Source organism: Zonotrichia leucophrys, chromosome 12 (genome assembly GCF_028769735.1).
Source record: "Zonotrichia leucophrys gambelii isolate GWCS_2022_RI chromosome 12, RI_Zleu_2.0, whole genome shotgun sequence".
Lineage (NCBI taxonomy): Eukaryota > Metazoa > Chordata > Aves > Passeriformes > Passerellidae > Zonotrichia > Zonotrichia leucophrys.
The window spans coordinates 355,933-375,197 of NC_088182.1; the positions used below are offsets into that span (position 1 = coordinate 355,933).

Genomic DNA, 19,265 nt, shown 5'->3' on the forward strand with positions numbered 1-19,265 from the left:
TGATCAGCATGACCTTCAGAAGGGCCCCGCTCTGGGCAGAGCAAGGGAAATTCAGGCAATTGAAGCTGTTAAATGGAAGTGTGATACACTGACCACAGGAGCTCACAAGACAAGTTTGTAGGTGGGAACTGTACCATAGACTGTAATAAGAGCATGAGCTGCACTGGAGGCTACAGCAACACCCCAAACTCAAGTTTTGAGCCCTAAGACACCTCTGTCTTCCTCTTACTGTAGTTAAACACAGGCTGCTTCACCTCTGCTGGGAGACACCTGCCTGTGGCATGCACCCAGACCTGCCAGCCTGGTGCTCCTGTAATCCCAGCTCAGCCAGGCATTAGCACAAGGGCAGCCAGGACAACAGGGGGCTGGACAACACCTCACACAGCCTGTGGGCACCACAGCTCCACAACAGCATTGGCCAAGCCTGAGCTTCTCTGCTCCTGGGGATGTCACCATACTGTGTCCCACGGCTCTCAGGTCTCTGCCCATCACCTGGCACACTGTCAGCCTGCACACAGACCCCAGGCCCAGCAGCCCTTGGCACCACAGCTGGGGACACATGGGGACAGAGAGAGAACCTCTCTGTGAAGGCAGGCAGCAAGGTAGCTGCCTGCAGCATCCGCTCACCAGCGTGCTGTGCAGGTTGAGGGATTTTGGCACTGAGAGATGGAACTGCAGGGACAGGGACTCCCAACAGTCATGCCATTCCATGTGCCAAGTAAAGAAGCTTTATTAGGATAATGTGAACACAGAGTTAAAACCTTGCCTGGGGACTGAAAACAGCACAGACCCCAAGGGCCTGGGACCCACTGAAGCAGGGCTAAGCTCCCTAAGGAGCCTTTGTGTCTGCTGCCACGGGGGCTGCCTTCTTCACCCTGGCCTTCCCCTGCCCAGCTCCTGCAGTCGCCCGGGGTTTCTTCACCTTATTTTGACCTCCCTGTGCCTTGGGGCCCTCCTGCTGTGCCCCCTTGGGCACCTTCCCCTTGCCCTTTCCCCTGGGGGCCTTTGCCTCTGCCCCAGCACTAGAAGAGCTGTCGCTCTCCCCTGCATTCTGAGCATCCCGAGCTGTGCTGGGTCCTGAGCGTCCTTTTCGGGGGGCCTGGCGGTGGGCAGCAGCCTTGGGGAGCCCTGAAGGCCCGGGGCCATGAGCCTGGGGCTGGTCAGCAGTTTGGGGATCCTTTGCTCTATTGCTCCTGGGCTTCTCTGCTGCTCGTGGCTGGGCCTGGAGGGAAGAGAGGGGAGCACCTCAGGGTGCTGCTATGCCACGAGCCACCCAACCCTGCTGCTGGCCCCGACTCACCTTCACGGGCTTCACCTTGGGCTGCTGCTTGGTGGCACCTGTGGAGGAAGGGCAGCAGATGAGTCCAGGCGAGGCCAGGCAGCGCCAGCTCGTTCACAGCACCCACAGCCCTTTACCTCGTGGTCGTGCTCCTGCCACGGGGGCCTGGGAATCCTTGGTGCTCCCTTTCTGTCCTGGCTTTGGGGCCTGGCCTCTGTCAGGACCTGCCTGGCCCAGCTGCTGCTTGTGCCCTGGTTTCTTGCGTGCTAGCTGGAGGTGAGAGAGAGGTGTCAACAGGGCCAGCCAGCACCTGCCCCCAGCCCTGTGGCTCCAGCAGCCCTGGCTCACCTTGAAGGTGCCAGTGGCCCCCACAGCAGAGGAGTTGTGGGGCCGCACCAGGTCCCCGCAGCTCAGCCCCTTGATCAGCGCCTGCTTCAGCAGGTACTTGAGGCGGATGGGGTCCACAGTGGGGTACTTGGCCAGGATAAAACGCTTGATGGCAACGACAGAGGCACCCTTCTTCTCGTCGTGGGCCCGCAGTGCCTCCTTGACCATCTGCAGGGTTGGAGGGTGCGAGGCCCGGCAGCGCACGGAGATGCCAACGGTCTTGGCTGCTGGAACAGGGACCATTTGGGACTGAAGTCCAGTCCTGAGACATTCGCACCCCCAGCAGCCTCAAAGCCCCCAGAAGCCAAGGTGCCACAGCCCTGCTCATCCCTGCAGCCCCCCTAGGGAGCACAACCACCCTAACCCAGAGTATGAGCCAAGCTCCAGCTCTGAGGGACCCCAGAGCACTTGCAGACCCCTTACCCAGCTGAGGCTCCATGGCAGTACACAAACCCAGGCAGTCACAAGCTCCTCCACCCACAGCAGCACAAACCCTACTATCACAGCCAGCTCGCCTCCCTCCAATTTATCTGATGAACAGCCTGGCTACAGGTGCTGGTTGTCAGCTGCTAATTGCTGTGGTCGAAGCCCTGGTGGAAGCCGGGATCTGGAAGCTGAATGGCCTTTGCCAAAGCTTTGGGAGGGGCTGGAGGGAGAAGGATGAGAGATGGGGCTTTGCAGGGTAAGTGCCCTGAGCGGGCAGACAAACGGTGCCTACCTGCTGCAAGGTGAATGTTGGGGTGCTGGGATTGCAGCTTGCTGACAACACTTGCTGTGGGGTGCACAGGGAGCCAGCCCGGAGCACGGGGCCCACACAGACCCATTGCCAGTGTGGAGGTGGGATGTGCTGTCTCCCTAACCAAGTGTGGCCTCACTAGGAAATGGGACTCTGAAAATGGTGGGGAGAGAAGATTTCACAGGTGAAAGGAGGAAAATGAAAGCTGCTTGGTTAGCCAGCAGAGGCAGGAGGAGCAACTCTCACCCAGCATCGCCAGGTGTCACAAGCAGGACAACAATTTGCATCCACCCACTGAATCCCATGTTCAGGGGAGAGGATTCCCAGCCCTGGACATGGGCAGCCACGTCAGTTCCATGACCCCTCCGTGCAGTGAGGAGAACCTGAGTAAAACACCAATGGTTCCTTGGTGTAGAAACAGTCCCCACTGTTTCCCCACCCACTCTGGTGTAGAACAATCCCCACTGCAAATGTCCCCACAGCAGGGACTGCCCACTTCACGCAGAGTCACAGGGGTTTTGTGTGCATTGTCTGTTGGAAACGTGAGGCAGTTGTAAAGCAGGATTACATGATGGCAGGACTGGCTCATGGCCATCTCAGCAGACCACAGCAATGGACCTGAAAAGCACTGCCAAGGTCTGCAGCCACCTCTTGAGCCCAAGGGCCAGATCCTGGCTGAGGTGCCAGTAGGAGCCAGGTCTGGAGCAAGGAGCTGTGAGATAGACCCCTTGCCTGGAGCCCCACATGCCCTCCTCCTCCCCAGACCAGCACCAGCCTGTTCATCCCTTGCTTCCAGTCCATTTCTGAATTCTCCAGGAAGGGGACAGTGAGCTGCTGGGGCTGGCACCACAGAAGGTTTGGCTGCACTTCCTCATCCTGGATCCATCCATCACCTCTCTGGTAGCTCTGTGATGCCTCTGGCATCTGGCTGAACTGGCAGGAGGATCCCAAACCCTTGTTGCCCCTAGCACCACCAGCAGCAGCCAGGTGTCACAGTGTGGGGACCGCCTGCAGGCTTGGGGCCAGGCCTTGGGGCCAGCCTGGCTTGTGCCAGGGCTGGCCCTCCACGGGCAGGAGAACCACAGTGCCAGGCATCACCACACTCCTGTGGAGCACAGCCTCACGGGCAGCAAATAAACACTGAATCCTTCTTCCTCTTCCCTCCAAAACCGCCTCCCAGATTTAAAGAGCATGAATCAGACATCAGCCTAAACACTGAATTATTCATAAAACTCTAATCTTTAGATTTCACTGAATATGCAGAAGTATCGATAAAAAAAATAATGAGAGAATTGTACTTGCAAATTGCTCTTTATTAAGGGTTTAACTCGCATGGGCTCTATACGTTCCCTATTAGTCCTTGCAAAGCTGCATAGGATTAGAAATCAGAGAGGATAATAATGTACAAAAATAGTTTCAAATGTTGATAACACTGAACAGTGAGAAAAACATCTTATTTGTATAACTGAGCTAAAAATAAAAATGAAGAACACCGCTACAATTGCAATATGCCATCTCGTAGTGCTTGGAACATATGTCGGCGTGGCGGAGCCATATGCTGCTGGGGGCTGCCTGCTGTGGCGGGGAGCGAGATCAGCCCCGGCCCCGCGGGCCCAGCAGCACCAGAGCCACCCAAAGCCTCCCGCTGGGCGAGGCCGGACTGACCACAGCCCAAATGGGCACGGCCATGGGCAGCCTTGCTGGGGGCTTGGCCCGAGGGGTCCAAAGCTGCCTAAGAAAGAGAGGTAGGACTGTGGGGAAGGGGTGCTGGGGGACAGGGAGCGGAGCTGCGGCTGCTGAGGGCGCCAACACCATCCGAGTGCTGCTGCACCACTGCTGGAGGACCGAGCACTGAGCTGTCCCGGAGAGCTGAGGCCACACACGGCTGAGCCATGCTGGCAGGGCCCGCCGTGCCACCTCCCTGCCAGGCAGGACCCGGGCACTGCTAACTGTCCCATCCCCCTGGAGCAATCACAGTGTCCCCCAGGACTTCTGGCAGGTGGGACAGGGCCAGAGCTGGGAGCATCTGGCAGAGCCAGGGCACTTTGCAGCAGCCAAACGTGCTCTGGGCAGACACAGTGTGATGGGACTGAGCAACTGGCAGCACTGGCTAGGATCCATCTCTGACAAAAGGACCAAAAGTGGCCACAGCTCTGGCCCTGGCAGCAGCAGATGCAGAATGTGCCCTGGCTGTGGTGTTAGGGTGGGTTGAGGGAGGCAAGGACAGCTCTGCCATGGCCCCAGGCCTGAGCTCTCCGACCCAGCCTGCACTCAGAGAAGGAGCATGAGGTCTCAGCAAGTCAACAGAAATGCATGGATTTACGCCAGAGGAGCTAAGCCTTTGCATTTTAATTACAAAACATGTGTACACATTTTCAGCCTTGTTCCCAGGGTTCCTAGAGCCAGAGCGAGGAGCCCACCCCACAGGGCCTTGGCCATGGTGAAGCAGGGGCAGGTGGTGGCAGCGGTGGGGTGAAGTTTGTGCTGCCAGGGCAGCACCCCAGGGCCTGGCTGCTCCCATGGGGCCTATGCAGGAGAGACCTGGCTGGTGGAGACGGAGGAGGTCTCTGTCTTGCCAGCAGATGTGTCCTCGTCACCCAGAGGGTTCTTGCCACAGCAGAGGGTTGTGATCATGCAGTTACGGAACTGGGAGAGAGAGAAGCCCGGGGTGAGCCAGCTGGACACCATGCAGCTCTGGCTGCAGAGCTGTCTTTAAGCCCAGCAGTACTGTGGTGCAGGAAGAGCTGAGCCTATATGGAGTCTCCTGCCCCACTGTCTGCTGCCCACCCCATCTACTGCCAGCCCTGCCTGCTCCCATCACGGCTCCTCCATCAACCCGGCACCTGCATCACTTCAGGTGGAATGGCCTTGCACTTGTGAGATTTATGCAGCACCAAGGATGAGCTGCACAGTCAGTTTCTCATGTGCCAGGACTAGATCTCCTGGAAACAATCCCCGCCCCAGACCACTGGCACCTTGAGATGCTGTAACTCTCTCTGCCTGCTCTTATAAAGAGAAACACAAGAGAGGGGCACTGCCAGTTACCTGTTTGTTCATTACGATGTAGATCACAGGGTTGTAGATGGCCGAGCTCTTGGCAAAGAATGCCGGGATGGTCATGAAGATGGGCCCGAAGTCTGATCCCTGGTTGGTGAAGATGTAGAAGGCGACGCTGGCATAGGGGACCCAGCAGATCAGGAAGGAGATGACCATGATGATGACCATGCGAGTCACTTCTTTCTCTGCCTTCTGGGTGGTGGCAGACTCCTGCTGCTGGGCGGCAGCCTGCGGGCAGAAGGGCACAAATATGTGTTGGAGCCAGTGGGTGCTGCACCAGTAGGGACACAGGGTCAGGGCTCACGGCAGTCAAGCTGCACATCTGCAGTTTGCTATTTGCCTCTTCATGGATGGCCAGGCTGGCCCCTGGAGGACCCTCCCTGGCACCATTCCTGAACCTGGTGTGGGTCCCTTTCCAGCCCTGGGGACAGGGGTAGCCCTACTGGGCACTGCATCTGGCAGGTACCCACCTCCTTAACCGTGCAGACCAGGTTCCCATAGCAGAAGAAAATGATCGCCAGCGGGATCATGAAGTGAACCACAAACATGTAGATGACAAAAGATTCATTGTTGACCTCTGGCTTCAGAGTGTAATAGTCGATCCCGCACGAGCACTGCATGCCCTCGGGGATGTACCTGCAAGGGGAGCCCAGCAGGTCAGCACCCAGCAGAGGAGACTGCCTGGAAGCCACAGCTGAGCCACAGCCAGGCTCCCACGCCCCTGACGCTGGGTCCAATGCCCTCCCTACCTGGACCAGCCGAAAAGTGGGGGAGCTGCACACGCCAAGGCCATGATCCAGGAGAAGGCAACACCCATGATGGCATGGTTCTCTCCGAAGCGGAAGTTGCTCATGGGCTTGCAGACCACTACGTATCTTTCGATAGCCAGGACCACCAGTGACCAGAGAGCAATTTCACCTGCACCAGGGAGAGGGACAGAAAGGACACAGGGACTTTGAGCAGGAAAAGAAAGCACCCTGATGGCAACATGAGGTCTCCTGAGACTGGTGCTCCTGAGGACAACCCCTGGCAGAAGCTTAATCTCTGACAAGGGTTTAGAAAGAAAAATGAAGAATGGTCAAGGGCAGATGTGGTAGGACAGTGTGAGAAGACCCCTTCTCACTGTACTGCTGACCCACAGGAACCATTTTGCTGCAGTGTTTTGAGATTCATGGCTGATCCCACCACTCATCCCAGACAGCATCTGCACCGGCAAGCCTGTGGTCACACTCTGACATGAAGCAAGTGCCCATCATCCCAGGACTTCCCCTCACTACCCACTTGGAAACTTGTGCCACAAGGACCAAACCAGTAAAACAGTAGCTGTGGCTGAAGGCTGAGACAAATGGAAGAGGACATTTTTAGGCACACAATTTCTGTTTCACATCTGTTTGGTTCCATACCAGGCTGGCATGGGGAGGAGAGGCAGCTCTGCTTGCCTGTACCACCATGCACCACACCAGAGCCAATGGCAGATTCAGCCCTGCAAAATAGGAGGAACAAAATTGTCATCTCTCGAGTCAGAAAGCCAAGGAGATGCACAAATCCGACAACTGCAAAATCTGGTGTTGGCTGCTTTTCATTGCTGCACTGTGGTTCTCAGGATACTGAGCAGCTGGCTCCCAAAATAAAGGTTTTTTTGAAAAGTGTCACTTATCACTTTCTTCAGCTCCTACCCAGAAACAGGGCAAATCACCTCAGTCCACATCAGCAGCAGCTCAAGGACACTACAGGTACCATGTTTTGCCAAGATCATCTGTGTTTTTCCCTCCCACTACCAAAATCCAGGGAAATTCCTGACAGAAGGCATTTGAATATTGGGAAAACTTACCGCCCAGTGTGGCAAAGAAGCCTTCGATGTAGCACCCTGTTACTCCAAAGACAAAGTACCCGTTCATGGAGGTGTACATAGTGGTTGTGAAGCCCCCGAAGACCATGAAGAGGTCGGCGACGGCCAGGTTCAGGAGGATGTAGTTCAGAGGTGTGCGGAGCTTCTTGTGCTGGATGGTGACGTACAGCGTGAGGAAGTTGATGGGGAAGCCGAGCAGAATCAGCATGAACATGTAGGCAGCCAGCGCCGAGAACTTCCACGGCTCAGCCAGGTAATACTGGGGGTACTCAAAGGGGCTCCGTACCACCCCGGTCTTGTTGGACATGGGCACGTAGAAGTCTTGGCCTTCTGTCCCGTTCATGGTTGCAGTTTGTGAGGCGCTTTTTGCTCTTACTCCAGGAGTTCTTTTGTGCAAGGGGAAAATTGCCTCTGAAATGGAGCTCCTGCCACCTCTCAGCCTTCACTGTCACCCCAAGGAGAACCAGTTACATCCTCCTCCACGGGGCACCTCTTATAAAGTGCCCCCGGGGTAAGCTCCAGGCACTGGTGTCAGCACGATTAGGGTTTAGAGAATTATTAATCATAATCATCCCAGGGTAATTGGCTTTCCTGGGAAGGTGTTAAGGTGACACTAGTTTCTGGCCAGTGCTGTCGTTGTTGGAGACCATGGCTCATGGTCATATATATAAAGAGGTAGTTCTGCACCACACCATTTATTTGGAGGGGCTCAAACCAGGCAGCAGCTCCCTTGCACAGCCTTGCTCTTCCTTTCCCTTCCCCACTAATAGGAGGGACACGTGTGGTTCAAACCCCAGACTGTGGGTTTGGGGGCTGCAAATGGTGGCCTGGCTGGGTTCCTGAATTCCACTTCCTCAGTGACAGGGAGTGTCCCAGCCCCATTCTCACAAGGGGAACGTGGGTCTGTGAGACAAGCCAGTCCCCACTGGACAGCCGTCCCCACATACTGCCAGTCCCTGTGGGAGGCTGCAGAAGGCAGCGTGACCAAACCTTCTTCCACAAGCTCCAGCCTCCTCTCTACTCAGGATCTGGCTGTGGAGGTTTGACCACCACCATGAAACACTTGGCCCACTTGCAGGTTACCAGTTGGGCCATGCCCTCTGTGCCTTTGTATCTGATTTGGGTCATGCCAACTCCATTGGTAACAGCTAATGAATAACCTAGTCCATCTGTCCTGGACTGGAATCATTCTGCAATGCTGCTGAGAAGGCTGTTGGACCAGGGCACCGATGGGATGTTCAGAGCTGAAGCCTGCACTCAGCTTCATATACTGATTGACAGACAACCTCACTCTCCTCAAACCCTGCATAATTATCAAACTCCACAGGGAAGGCTATTGTTGGAGCCTTCTGTGCCCTCTATGTCTCTCTGACTCATCACTCTGTGCACTCAGTTGTGCTTGAAACATTTCTTGTGCCAACCAGAAGCTGAGTTATCTTCATTTTTCAGAGGCGGTGAGACAACATGTACAGGAGGTGAGCACAAAGAGAGACTTTGCTCTGCCCCTTTGTAGGTGATGGAGGCTGGAAGGGAGCTCAGCACCCAGCTCCCCTTGCTGTTTTGGCTGCACTGAGGGCAGAGCTGAGCGTTCCTCACAGCCAGGAGCAGGTGAATGCCAGGGCCTTGTCCAGTACAGGAGGATGTGCCAGAGCTGCTGGAGCTCATGGGTGTGAGGTGGGCAGAAATTCATGTCCTCTTGGCCTTAGAAAACTTCCTCCAGCCTGGCCTAGTTTTCACCAATGTTCCTTGTAAGTTAGTTCAGAAATAAGTTTAATGGGAAAAAGCACAGAGCACTGTAGTGTCCTTAGAGCAGAGACCAAGCTGGGAACCTGCCCTCCAAGTGGGGAAGGTGGAAGGAGCTGAAGTGCTGGCACCACAGACTAGGGCGGACCTTGCTGGCAGCCCAGTGCAGGCCACAGTCTCTGGACAGTCCCCAAGGTCTTCCTTCACCTTAACATGAAAACACCAGGTCCTCACACACACTCTGTTCACCCTAAGTCCCTCTCAATTAATTTCTCACACTTGTTTCCAAGGCCAAAGCAGTGCCATTTTCTAACTGCAAATGCAGCTTTTTACACTTGTACCTGAGCACACAGGGATTAAAGGTTTATTTCCTAAAACACTTTAAGCTGATGCAATAAGCCACTGCTGAGGTAGCAGCTGCTATGCAGAGCTTAGGGCTGGCGTGCGTCACCGCTGGATGCGGCAGTGGGACAGGCAGGCAGATGAGAGGTAGAGGAACGGGGCAAATTGCTCACAGCTCCCAACCCAAGTGCCGTGCTGGCACCTCTTGTACCTCCAGGGACTCCTCAGCAGGAAGCCAGCCGGTGGGCTCCATGGCACAGGGCAGCCTGGACTAGAACCTTTCATCATGTATGTGTGAGATGCGCAGAGTGCTTCTGCCCAGAAAAGCCCAAAACACTTTTCAAAGCTAGGCTATATTCACAGAGCTGTTTAAAAACAACATTGGTCCATTTTGTCTTTGTGTCACAGCAAACCCTTTCTCTTCAGTTTCATAATTTTTCATTCCCACTGGCTCTGCACAGCCAGCTCTGTTCCAGAAGGATCTGAATTCCACCCTGGCTCCCATCTCAAACAGCATTGTTTATCCATGTCAATAGCAGAGTCTTCACTGCAAACAGTGACAGCTGAGTCAGAAAGCAGACGAGCTGTAATTAGAACAGAATGTTTTTAAAGTGGTAAATCAAGCAAACTTGGTCAGGAACCACTGAGGGACTCGGAAACTCAGCAGTGTGATTGCAGGGTCTCCTTTTCCAGAGGAACTCGAGCAGACAGACATCCCGTTTCACGTGCAAAGCGCTGCTCCCGTGGGAGCTGCCCTGGCAGCACCGACACCTCAGCCAGTCGCTCGTGTCCTTTCCCACTCAGGGTACAGGCAGGCTGGAACAGACAGGCTGCCATCACAACACAACTGGTGGCAACACAGGCACAGCTTTTACCGGATTGGAGTCAAGAGGCGCCACTGCCCAGCTCCAGCCAAGCTGGTTACCCCTGTGAATCTCCTGCTGCTGGGACGACCCTGTGTCCCTCCTGGCGAGATTCCCCACCTGGGGTACCTGGTGTCACTGCACGGAGCTCGCTGCCCTCCCAGAGCACAGTGGGTGCTGAGTGCTGGGGTGTAAAGCAGCACGGGAACACACCGAGTGCGTCCTGCCTGCCCCGTGCCCCTCAGCTACACACCAGGGCAGGCCTGGGACAGCTGGCCAAAGCCGTGTGCCACTCCAGATGATGCTGTGCTCCAAAATAAAAGCTCAGGGAAAGGGGGAGGAAGGGAGGATGTTGTGTTTGTGGTGTTTGCTGTCCCAAGTGACAGTTACTCATGCTGAGCCCTGCTCTCCAGGAAGCAGGGAATAAATTCCTTCTTGCTTTGCTTTGCTTGCAGGCAGAGCTGTGCTGCAGCTATTAAACCACCTTTATCTCAACACAGGAGTTTCTTGGCCTTTGCTCTCCTGTTTCCTGCCCAGTCCTGCAGGGACAGAGCCATGGCAGGGCTCAGGTGCTGCCCGGGACTGATGCCCCCGTGTCTCGTGCCTGCACAAGAGGCTGCAGCAGAGAGCAGCGCGTCTGCCTCCTGCCAGAGCTCCTGCTGGGCTCAGCACTGACAGAGGCTGGGACACCCTGCTCAGCAGCTCTCCCACACGCTGCCCTCCACGGCAGCAGCACGGAGCCTCACGTGCTGCGCTTCAGCCGGGTGAATTCCACACACACTCAGCCACCACCTGCCCCAGGGCGGCTGGGAGATGCCCCCAGGGCCAACAGTAGTGGAACTCTTCAGATTATATTTGAAGGGCTCTAAATGCTGTTCTTGCCTAAACAGAATAGAAAGGAAAAAGAAATTTCTGATCAGAAGCATGAGTATTATAGCAAATTCTGAGACAATAAATAGTGAAAAATAGTCCCATTTATTTGAAGATCTGTCAATAACTGGTGTGTGTTAAGGAGCACAATCTGGAGTAAAACCAATTACTTGAAGGCTGAACTTGATTCTAGAAATGTTCCTGTAAAATTCTGTGGCACTTCAGCTGCTTGCCTGGAAAATGCAGAGCACATTCACAAAAAACAGACGTTTTAATTTAAAAAAATAGTTAAAATTCTTCAATTTGGTTCCACTCTTACATACAAAATGAGACAAGATGACATAACTAAGTTATTAGGAAAGCTCTACAGATCTAAGAAGGGTTTTGCCAAACCAACAGGGGAGTCTGTTGTTGAGGTAAAAGACTGGTTTTCTTCATTGGTTTGACTCATCTATTCTCCGCCGACAGAACGGACAACAATTATGCTGCAGTATGAGGAGCTCATAGTCTTCTGTGTGAAACATCTGTTAATTAGGAACAGATTTAAAACAAGTTAGCCTGTACCCTGCTCAAAGAAAATGCAAACTGAGTTCAATGGCTACTCAACAGCACAGACACTCTGGAACTACCACCACAGAGAATTGGGCCTCTTGGCTCCAGTCACCTGGAACACAGCAGCGAGCACCTCACAGACCTCTGCCAGAGCTGCTAACTACTTGTGCAAAAGGATTGACAATTAGGCAGTTGAGTAAGCAAACATGACTGAATTCCAGCATTTCAAAAAGTTATTTCTGAGCAAGGGTTTGGACCCTTTTGGACTCTTTAGGAGCAGGCCTGAACCACAAGGCAACAGTCACTGACTGGTGTCCTTGCTAGACCAGGCTGCAAGTCAGAGAGACGGAGCAAAAGGAAATAAATACAAATCAGCTTCTGTTGGTCAGCCAAGGTTTGCTCAAGAGGCTCTGACTTGCAGTCAGGGCAACTTCTCAAATTCAGCTCTGGCCAAGTCTTCCAAGGCAGCTGTTCCCCTGTCTGTCATGCAGCTCAGAGCTGGGGCTGCTCGCCCTCCACCCCCTCAGGCCCTTGCCCAGCCCATTTCAGAGCAGCGGCCCCGCGGCCGGCGCTGTGTGTGTGCACACGCAGCAGTACCTGGAAGCAGGAGGGGCACATGGTGATGGAGGCGTCGGGCAGCAGCGAGCGGTAGTACTGCCAGCGCAGCGGGCGCGGCCAGCGCTTGACCAGCACGTCGCGGCGGCTCATGGCGCGCAGCACGGCGCGGCCCACCACCACCGGCACGAACTCGGAGCCTCCCTGCTGCAAAGGGCAAAGAGCGCCGTCACCGCCTGCCAGACGCGCCCCCCAGCCTGAACCTGCTCTCAGCTAACTACAGTTCAGCAGAAAAAGCTAATGCAGACCTGGCCCAGGCCTTGTCCCCACCAAACTCCCTGTCAGTTTTATCAAAACCTCCAGCAACAGCAGCATCCAGCCACATCTGTTTCCAGTCAGCTTCCCTTTCTCTTTAACACAACTCCTTGCAAACAACAGCCACGCTCACAGTCTCTATGAGACCCTGCAGTAAGGCCTGCTCTATAGGTGTGCTGCTGCTGCACCAGTGCATGGTGAGGAAACAAAATTCCAGGAGCGTTTGGTTTAAAATCGTTGTTTTGTGAGGTTTGTGTTTGTTTGTTTGTTTGAGGGGGGTGTGTGTGGATTTTGCTGGTTTGTTTGTCTGTTTTGAGGGGTTTTGTTTGTGTTCTTAAGGGAGGAGTTAACTGGTTAGTCCATTTCCCTCTCAAGTGCCATCCCCCTCCCAGTCCCCTGCTCTGCAGCTCTCTTTGTACCACATACACACCAGAAAAGTGACTGTGTAAAGTAAAATTTTCTATTAAAAAAAAATTCTATTAAAAATTTCCTGTTGGTTGACACAGGTACAGTTCTTACCTCAAAGCTCAGTTTTGCTGTAAAGGGATCATCATCCTCAATAATATCTGTACTGTCATCAAGCTTCAAACTCTGAACATCTGTATGCATGTCTTAAGGAAGGACAAGAATTCCTGTAAAACTGGCTCTGCTTACCATAGCCAGCACTGACAGAATCAGTATGAGAGCACCCCAGCAGGACCCTTGCTGCTTCAGAGTATCTCAAATTGTGACAGTGCACAGACCATTACAAAAAGCACCAAGAAGGCCCTGCTGGGGTTTCCAGTGACTGGGGAAGTTTATCACTGCAGCTGCTGTAGAACAGCCAGAACAGACTGACCACAGCCAGGCATGACATCAGCTCCTACCCTTCCACAGATGACAGAGCAAAGGAAGCAATCTATTGAAGTTACATTTTTGGGCAGCTTTAGTCAGAGTTTGTGTGCTCTTGTGCATTACTCTAAATCAATCTCCTATTCTATAACCCTGACAGCAACTGGGAGCTCTGGATGCCAAAGCATTCCAAACCAGATCTCAGCAGGAACAGTTGTGAACTGCTACTTCCCTTGGCTAGGAGAAGGCAGCCTCTAAAAGAAGCTGTTATTGGAAGCAACACACTCCAGATTCCCTTCATCCTTGTCAGAAAGCAGTTCACACAGAAAAGGTAAAGCATGGCATTCCACTGTTAAAAACAAACATTGCCAGGATAATAAATAAACTGTCCTGAAGGAAAAGCGTCTCGACAATATTAGGTTTAGTTAAACTGTGGTTTGGTTGTTATACTAACACAACAAAAACAAGATGCAATTGTACTTACATCAGCCATATGAAAGGTTTAAACCTAAGGGGAAAAAATAAACTCTAAATGGTTTAATTTTTCCCTAAGAAAAGAAAACCAATTTTAATCAAAAGGATACTGTCAGTCGTCATCTCTTGCCATTTATTCTCTCTTTTACTCACTCTTGGAGCTTCGAGATCAATGAGAGCTACAGCTTCTTCATCTGTGATGCCATCTTCCAAATAGAACTCAACCAGATGCAGCACCTCTAAAAGGAGGGAAAGGCAGGAAATGTTCGACCTGCAGGAACTCAGGAAATGCCTCATAGCAGATACTGTGCTCCTTCATGTCACTGGTGTTCTGCCCACCTTCTCTCGTGAAACAAGTTAAATAAAATAAAATTGCAGCAAACCAAACCCCCCACACTTCTGAAAGGGTTGTGCTCACCTTCACAGAACACCAGATGCATCTCAGTATCTGGCAATGCAACAATGCTGCGCTGCTGCTCTGCAGTGAGAGCCAACAACCCCCACTTAGACAAATTTAGCAACAGTAAAGGAACATTTGTTTGGCCAAACAGCACTGCAGAAAGAAGGAATTGGGCACTGACCTACTCTGTTAACATCTATCTACTTGCAAAGCACGAGCAAACGCGGCGTCCAACGCACCGTAGGAGGAGGCCGAGAAGACGAAAGGCTGCCTGCAGTTAATGCAGACGTTCCCCAGGTTGTTCAGCAAGGGGTTGTTGGTGGAGCACCTGTAACACAGGGGCACGAGCTCCTGCAAAGACAGATTGAGAGCACGGTAACCACAGACCGGCACGTCCTCAGCTCTTTGTTTTCAATTAAATACGGGCCCCTTCGGCCGACAGCACCGACACAGCACCAGCGCCAGTCTGGAGAAGCACTGCTGTGAAATCAGACCCTTCAACATCTGAAAATGCTTTCCCTTTTTAACAAACGGCAAGTTTTCCCATTAAAAATAGCTGTCTTCACCACTTTAATAATTAAATTTTCACCTTGCCTTTGCAGTAACAGAAGCACAATTCTGCATCAAATACACAGGGACAAAAGAAGCTGAAGAGAAGTTTACTGAAGCAAAGTTTTTTGCTCTAAGATTTGGTCAAATTTAGGTTCTCCAATTAATTCATCTCTTTTTCAAGAGCAGAGTTATTTTAAGCAGTTCTTAAAGAGTGTGTTTCTCTTATTTCAGGAGGCCAGGTGTATGTTCACTGGTACAATGCAATTTATTTTTAGTGAGTACTCCCTGAGACATGGCTTTATAGAACACTGCAGAAAGCCAGACTTCAGTGAAAGAAGAAAAGGTGTTAAAATAAGATTTACGGAAGGAAGGTCACTGAAGGGATGGAGGGAGGAGGGGAAGAGTGTTAGGAGTGGGACAAATGAAAGTGACCTCCAGCTGGAGAGAGAGACAAAGACTGTGGAACAATAGCATGTGAACTGGGGAGAACAGGGCTTGGAAGAATTAATAGGCAGTGAGGAAGGTGACTGCAAGAGAGGAGAGGGAGGATGGAAGCTGCCCACAAAGAGAGGGCTGATTTTAATTTGCTCTCAGGAGCAGAAGGAAGTCTGACTTGAAGAATAACAATAAAAGGACTGTGTTTCCAGCAGAAATACAATTATATCACAGAGCCATGCATAATGTATTTCAGACTGTTTTGTGCACACAGGAACTCATATTCTAGGATTAGGCCACATATTAATGATTAACATGAAACACATTACAGCTTACTTCACTGTCATGGAATGGCTTGGATCGGATTGTCAGGCTGCCCAGCTCAACAGATTTCTGGAACCTGTCTGGGATCTGCAGTCCCTGCAGCTTGTCATAGGCATGACGAGCCAATTTATATGCACCAAGAGCTTTACTCTGCTTTGCCAGGGCCAATAATGTATTGCTATAATTTAATTAAGGAATAAAAATACATACAGCATTTATGAAAAAACGCAATACTCTGTCTAATCACAGAAGTTTGGCAATGAAGCATATCCAACACCGGGACTTCAAACAGGTTTTAACCAGAGAAATCTATTTACAGAACTTCATTTACAAACATGTGTGAAAGGACTATCAAAATATCTGTGGGCAATTATTAGCAAGGTAAAGAAATGATGCTACATAAACACTGCTATGGCTCCATTTACAATATTTCAGTAATTTTGAGGTGCATGTATTTTCCCCCAGTCACAAAAAACCTAAAATCCTAACATTTTTTACAGCGTAAGTAAGCCACTGACACTGAGTAAATACACCTGATGTGGTTTGAAAGAGTGTGCCCCATGTTAGCAACCAAGTGTTGTCCTTCCCTCCCACCAGAGTGAACTGCTGTTTACACCTACTGACCACAAGGCCTGTTATCAAAAACTTCATGAAAGATTCTACATTTCTAAGCAAGGAAGTTATGAAAAGGAAAGCTAATATCCCATCCAAAGCCAGAAATGAAGTGAAACAAGACAAGACCTCCCTATGGCATCCAGTGGCCTTGTGGCTATCTCTTACAGAAAGGTGCATTTCACCGGGCTCACACAGCCCCGTTAGGAAGCACTCCCAGAGGTTCACTAGCACTAACAAGGCCCTGCAGATGTTGGCCTGACAGAGCATGTGGCCTCACAGGAAGCAACACCTCCTGGGTTTCCCTGCTTCTGCCTCAGCTCAGTCTCCTTGTCACAACGCTGGCAAGATTCAGAGCCAACACCTTTCTGCACTGACTGATGTCCTAGAACTTGCTCTTCTGACACAGGTGACACACCAGAGGGGCAGGTGTTCAAGGTGGCCTAACAGAGTTTGACATCAGTTGATTTGCACAGGTTTTCAAAATTATAACAAATAACAAACTAGTGCAGCTCAGCACACAACAGTTTGAAGATGCTGATTATTCCTGAGGGACAGAAATCAGTTCCCATTAACGATAACCAACAGGTGACACCAAAGATTCCCTGCAGGAGTGCCTGCCTTGGACCAACAGCAGTTATTCCTTTCATGTATCACATGATAACTTCTAGGTTTTGTACTATATTGGAAGGATACACTTTTGAGATCCCCAAAGGAGTCTCCTTTGTTAAGCTGTGAAGCAGAAACCTGGAAATATTGAAGAGGGTTTCAGGCAAGTGGAAGCTGAAAGGCTCCTCCTGTGGTACGAAAAACATAAGACACATTTCTAAGCTGGAAAACCATCAACTTACATCAGTAAGCAACACAGCACAAGGCATCTCTAGTACGGTGTTTCTTTCATCCGTTGGGAAAAGAGGTGTTGACAGAACATAACAAGTGGATTTTGCATATCTTTATCACCAAAGCTCATGCCTAATACACACAGAAAAGAGAGACAGAGAGATCAGTGTAGCTAAGACAGAACCTTTAACAGGTTATTTAAAAATGAGGGCAGTCTGCAGAGCCACAGTGCAGAGTCTCTAGCACTGTGAGATCTAAAATAGCCTGACAGCAAAGACTCCACAGCACAGAGTCTTCTTTTGGGCAAGGGCACAGGGCAAGGGCTCTCAAATGCTCTACAACAGGTATTTGCACCAAGGGTGATGGCAGCATGACTCTAATTGCTGGAATTAGTAGGAGCTCCTCACTCGTGACTGCACATCAGTGACACAGGCAGCACCCTGTGGAAATCCCTGGGCTAATGTGCCTTCTGTTCAACCCTGTTTTCCAGTGACTAAGGGAAAAACTGACCCTGGCCTGTGCAGGAGCAGAGGCTCAGGTACCATGGGACCAAACCAAGGCAACCAGCAGAAAGTGCCATGGGCAGGAGGGAGGTCAGGCATCGGCACAGCCCTGCCCAACCTGCAGCTGTAAAGAGAGGAGCAAGCTCTTGTACAGGACAGCTGAAGACTGTATAACAAAATAAAATAAAGTTAAATAAATAAATAAAGTTACTATACAGTATCACTGATGTACATTCAATATTTAATTGCCTGAAAAGTCCTAGTTATTTTTGGACTCCCTAAGGAAAAAAGCTCAGGAAGCATAAATACACAATTCTAAAGTGAGTATCTTACAGTGTATCTTTGGATAAAGTGATAGACATGGTAAACTTCTGCCAAATGCTGGAAGTGATGAAACTTCTGCAACATTTCATTCTGCTGTCCTTCATTCTCTGTGGGAGGCAAAGGCATTGGTGTCAGTCTCAAAGAGAAGTCTATGAACGCAGCTCGGAGAAAACAACCTGTTATCATTTTAGCACCAGCACTGCCCGAGGAGATAAGTACCAGGCCAAGTATGCCCATCTACCCATGCAGACCATACACCCACAGAGCTGCTATTCTTCTGAGCAAACTTCTGGTCTGAAACAAGCACGGTGAAACACAGAACAGGTGAGGCAGTGGTTTAACACAGCCAGAGGCTACAGATGAGCTACAGACAGAAAGCAGCAGGTGTGCATCCCTAGAAACCTCTTCCAGCATGCCAGAGCTCACAAATGCAATTAGTTTTGAAAACTTTCACAAATACCAAATACACTACTAAGCCATTTGGAAAAGACATACATCTCAAACATCTGGGGGGTGACAGATCAGCTGAACTAAAACCAAAGGCACCAGACAAAAGGCAGTATTCCCAACCTTCTGCATGATCAATAAACTACACCTATTGACACCTCTCTCCCAGTGACATGCAGTTTGGAGACAAGATGACAGCTAGCAAACAATCAGTTTTACCTGCTGGCCGAAATAATTTTCAACCTCCCTCCCTTTCAATTGAGGTAATTTACTCTCCAACATCTTTTATTTACCAGCACTTTAACCCTCCAGGCAATGGGTGTGGTGGGAGGGTGAAGGAGGGTACATGGTCCCAGGAGGCAGGATTTTCATCCCTGCCAGACTTCAGAAGGAGCCTTATGCCTGCTGATGTCGCTGGTTTGTTTATTTGTTTTAAATTAGCACATGGGAAAAACAGGGGACTACAAAAATAGCACAAGCCCAAGATGTGCACAGCATTAAAAACTCAAATCAAAACACCCAGCGGAGAAGCAGCTGCAGCACCGCTATCACAATGCAGAGCTGTTTGTCTGCGTGCACAACAGGGTAACAAACACACACTTCCTCCGGGTGACTCACCTTGGGCAATGTCTAAGCACTGCATGGAAAGCATCCAGTAATAATAGGCTGCGTCGTCGAAGCGGCTCTCGAGCACGGCGTTGTGTGTGAGCTGCTCCAGCACCCGCACGGCCTCCCCCTGCCTGCCGGCCTTGTGAAACGCTGCCCAGCAAAACAAAGAGGGGCTCACTGCGCGATTAGATCAATTAACGGAGACTAATGGTTTTCAACTGAGAGCACTCTAGTCAGCCCATAGCAAACACTCTGTCCAGGGCACGATAAAAGGGATTATACACTGCTATTTTCCTCCTTGAATGCAGTGACACTAATGCAACATGAGAAGAACCTGCAGGTAATTTGAAGCTTTTGCACTGTCTC

The 19,265-nt window shown here is 51.2% G+C and overlaps 3 protein-coding genes across 6 annotated transcripts in view; all 3 read right to left on the bottom strand.

Annotated features, from left to right (window-relative positions):
- Positions 1-705: 705 nt before the first annotated feature.
- On the bottom strand, positions 706-2,199 carry LOC135453450 (histone H1.8). Of its 2 annotated transcripts, none has more exons than XM_064724515.1 (5): positions 2,090-2,199; positions 1,628-1,893; positions 1,417-1,549; positions 1,301-1,338; positions 706-1,222 (listed from the first exon to the last, which is right to left on the bottom strand). In XM_064724515.1, the coding sequence occupies exons 1-5, from the start codon at positions 2,103-2,105 to the stop codon at positions 830-832; spliced, it is 846 nt and encodes a 281-aa protein (XP_064580585.1). In that variant the 5' UTR covers positions 2,106-2,199; the 3' UTR covers positions 706-829. The 2 variants fall into 2 exon arrangements, with proteins under 2 accessions (XP_064580585.1, XP_064580586.1); XM_064724516.1 differs by having other exon boundaries at positions 1,628-1,890; positions 2,090-2,194.
- Positions 2,200-4,812: 2,613 nt separating this feature from the next.
- RHO (rhodopsin) lies at positions 4,813-7,707 on the bottom strand. Its single transcript, XM_064723798.1, has 5 exons — positions 7,291-7,707; positions 6,209-6,377; positions 5,930-6,095; positions 5,448-5,687; positions 4,813-5,048 (listed from the first exon to the last, which is right to left on the bottom strand). Exons 1-5 carry the CDS (start codon positions 7,649-7,651, stop codon positions 4,929-4,931), a joined length of 1,056 nt encoding a protein of 351 aa, XP_064579868.1. The 5' UTR covers positions 7,652-7,707; the 3' UTR covers positions 4,813-4,928.
- A 3,505-nt stretch (positions 7,708-11,212) lies between these two features.
- The window catches only part of IFT122 (intraflagellar transport 122), a 29,965-nt gene continuing 21,912 nt past the window's right edge, over positions 11,213-19,265 (bottom strand). For 2 of the 3 annotated variants that reach the window (XM_064723722.1, XM_064723720.1), the window contains 9 exons: positions 18,909-19,049; positions 17,853-17,950; positions 16,873-16,973; positions 15,577-15,742; positions 14,493-14,604; positions 13,964-14,092; positions 13,068-13,147; positions 12,276-12,440; positions 11,213-11,650 (listed from right to left, as the gene is read on the bottom strand). In XM_064723722.1, the coding sequence (XP_064579792.1) occupies positions 11,561-11,650; positions 12,276-12,440; positions 13,068-13,147; positions 13,964-14,092; positions 14,493-14,604; positions 15,577-15,742; positions 16,873-16,973; positions 17,853-17,950; positions 18,909-19,049 (1,082 nt within the window). In that variant the 3' untranslated portion in view covers positions 11,213-11,560. The remainder of the gene's footprint in view (positions 11,651-12,275; positions 12,441-13,067; positions 13,148-13,963; positions 14,093-14,492; positions 14,605-15,576; positions 15,743-16,872; positions 16,974-17,852; positions 17,951-18,908; positions 19,050-19,265) is intronic. The other variant, XM_064723721.1, reaches the window with a different exon arrangement.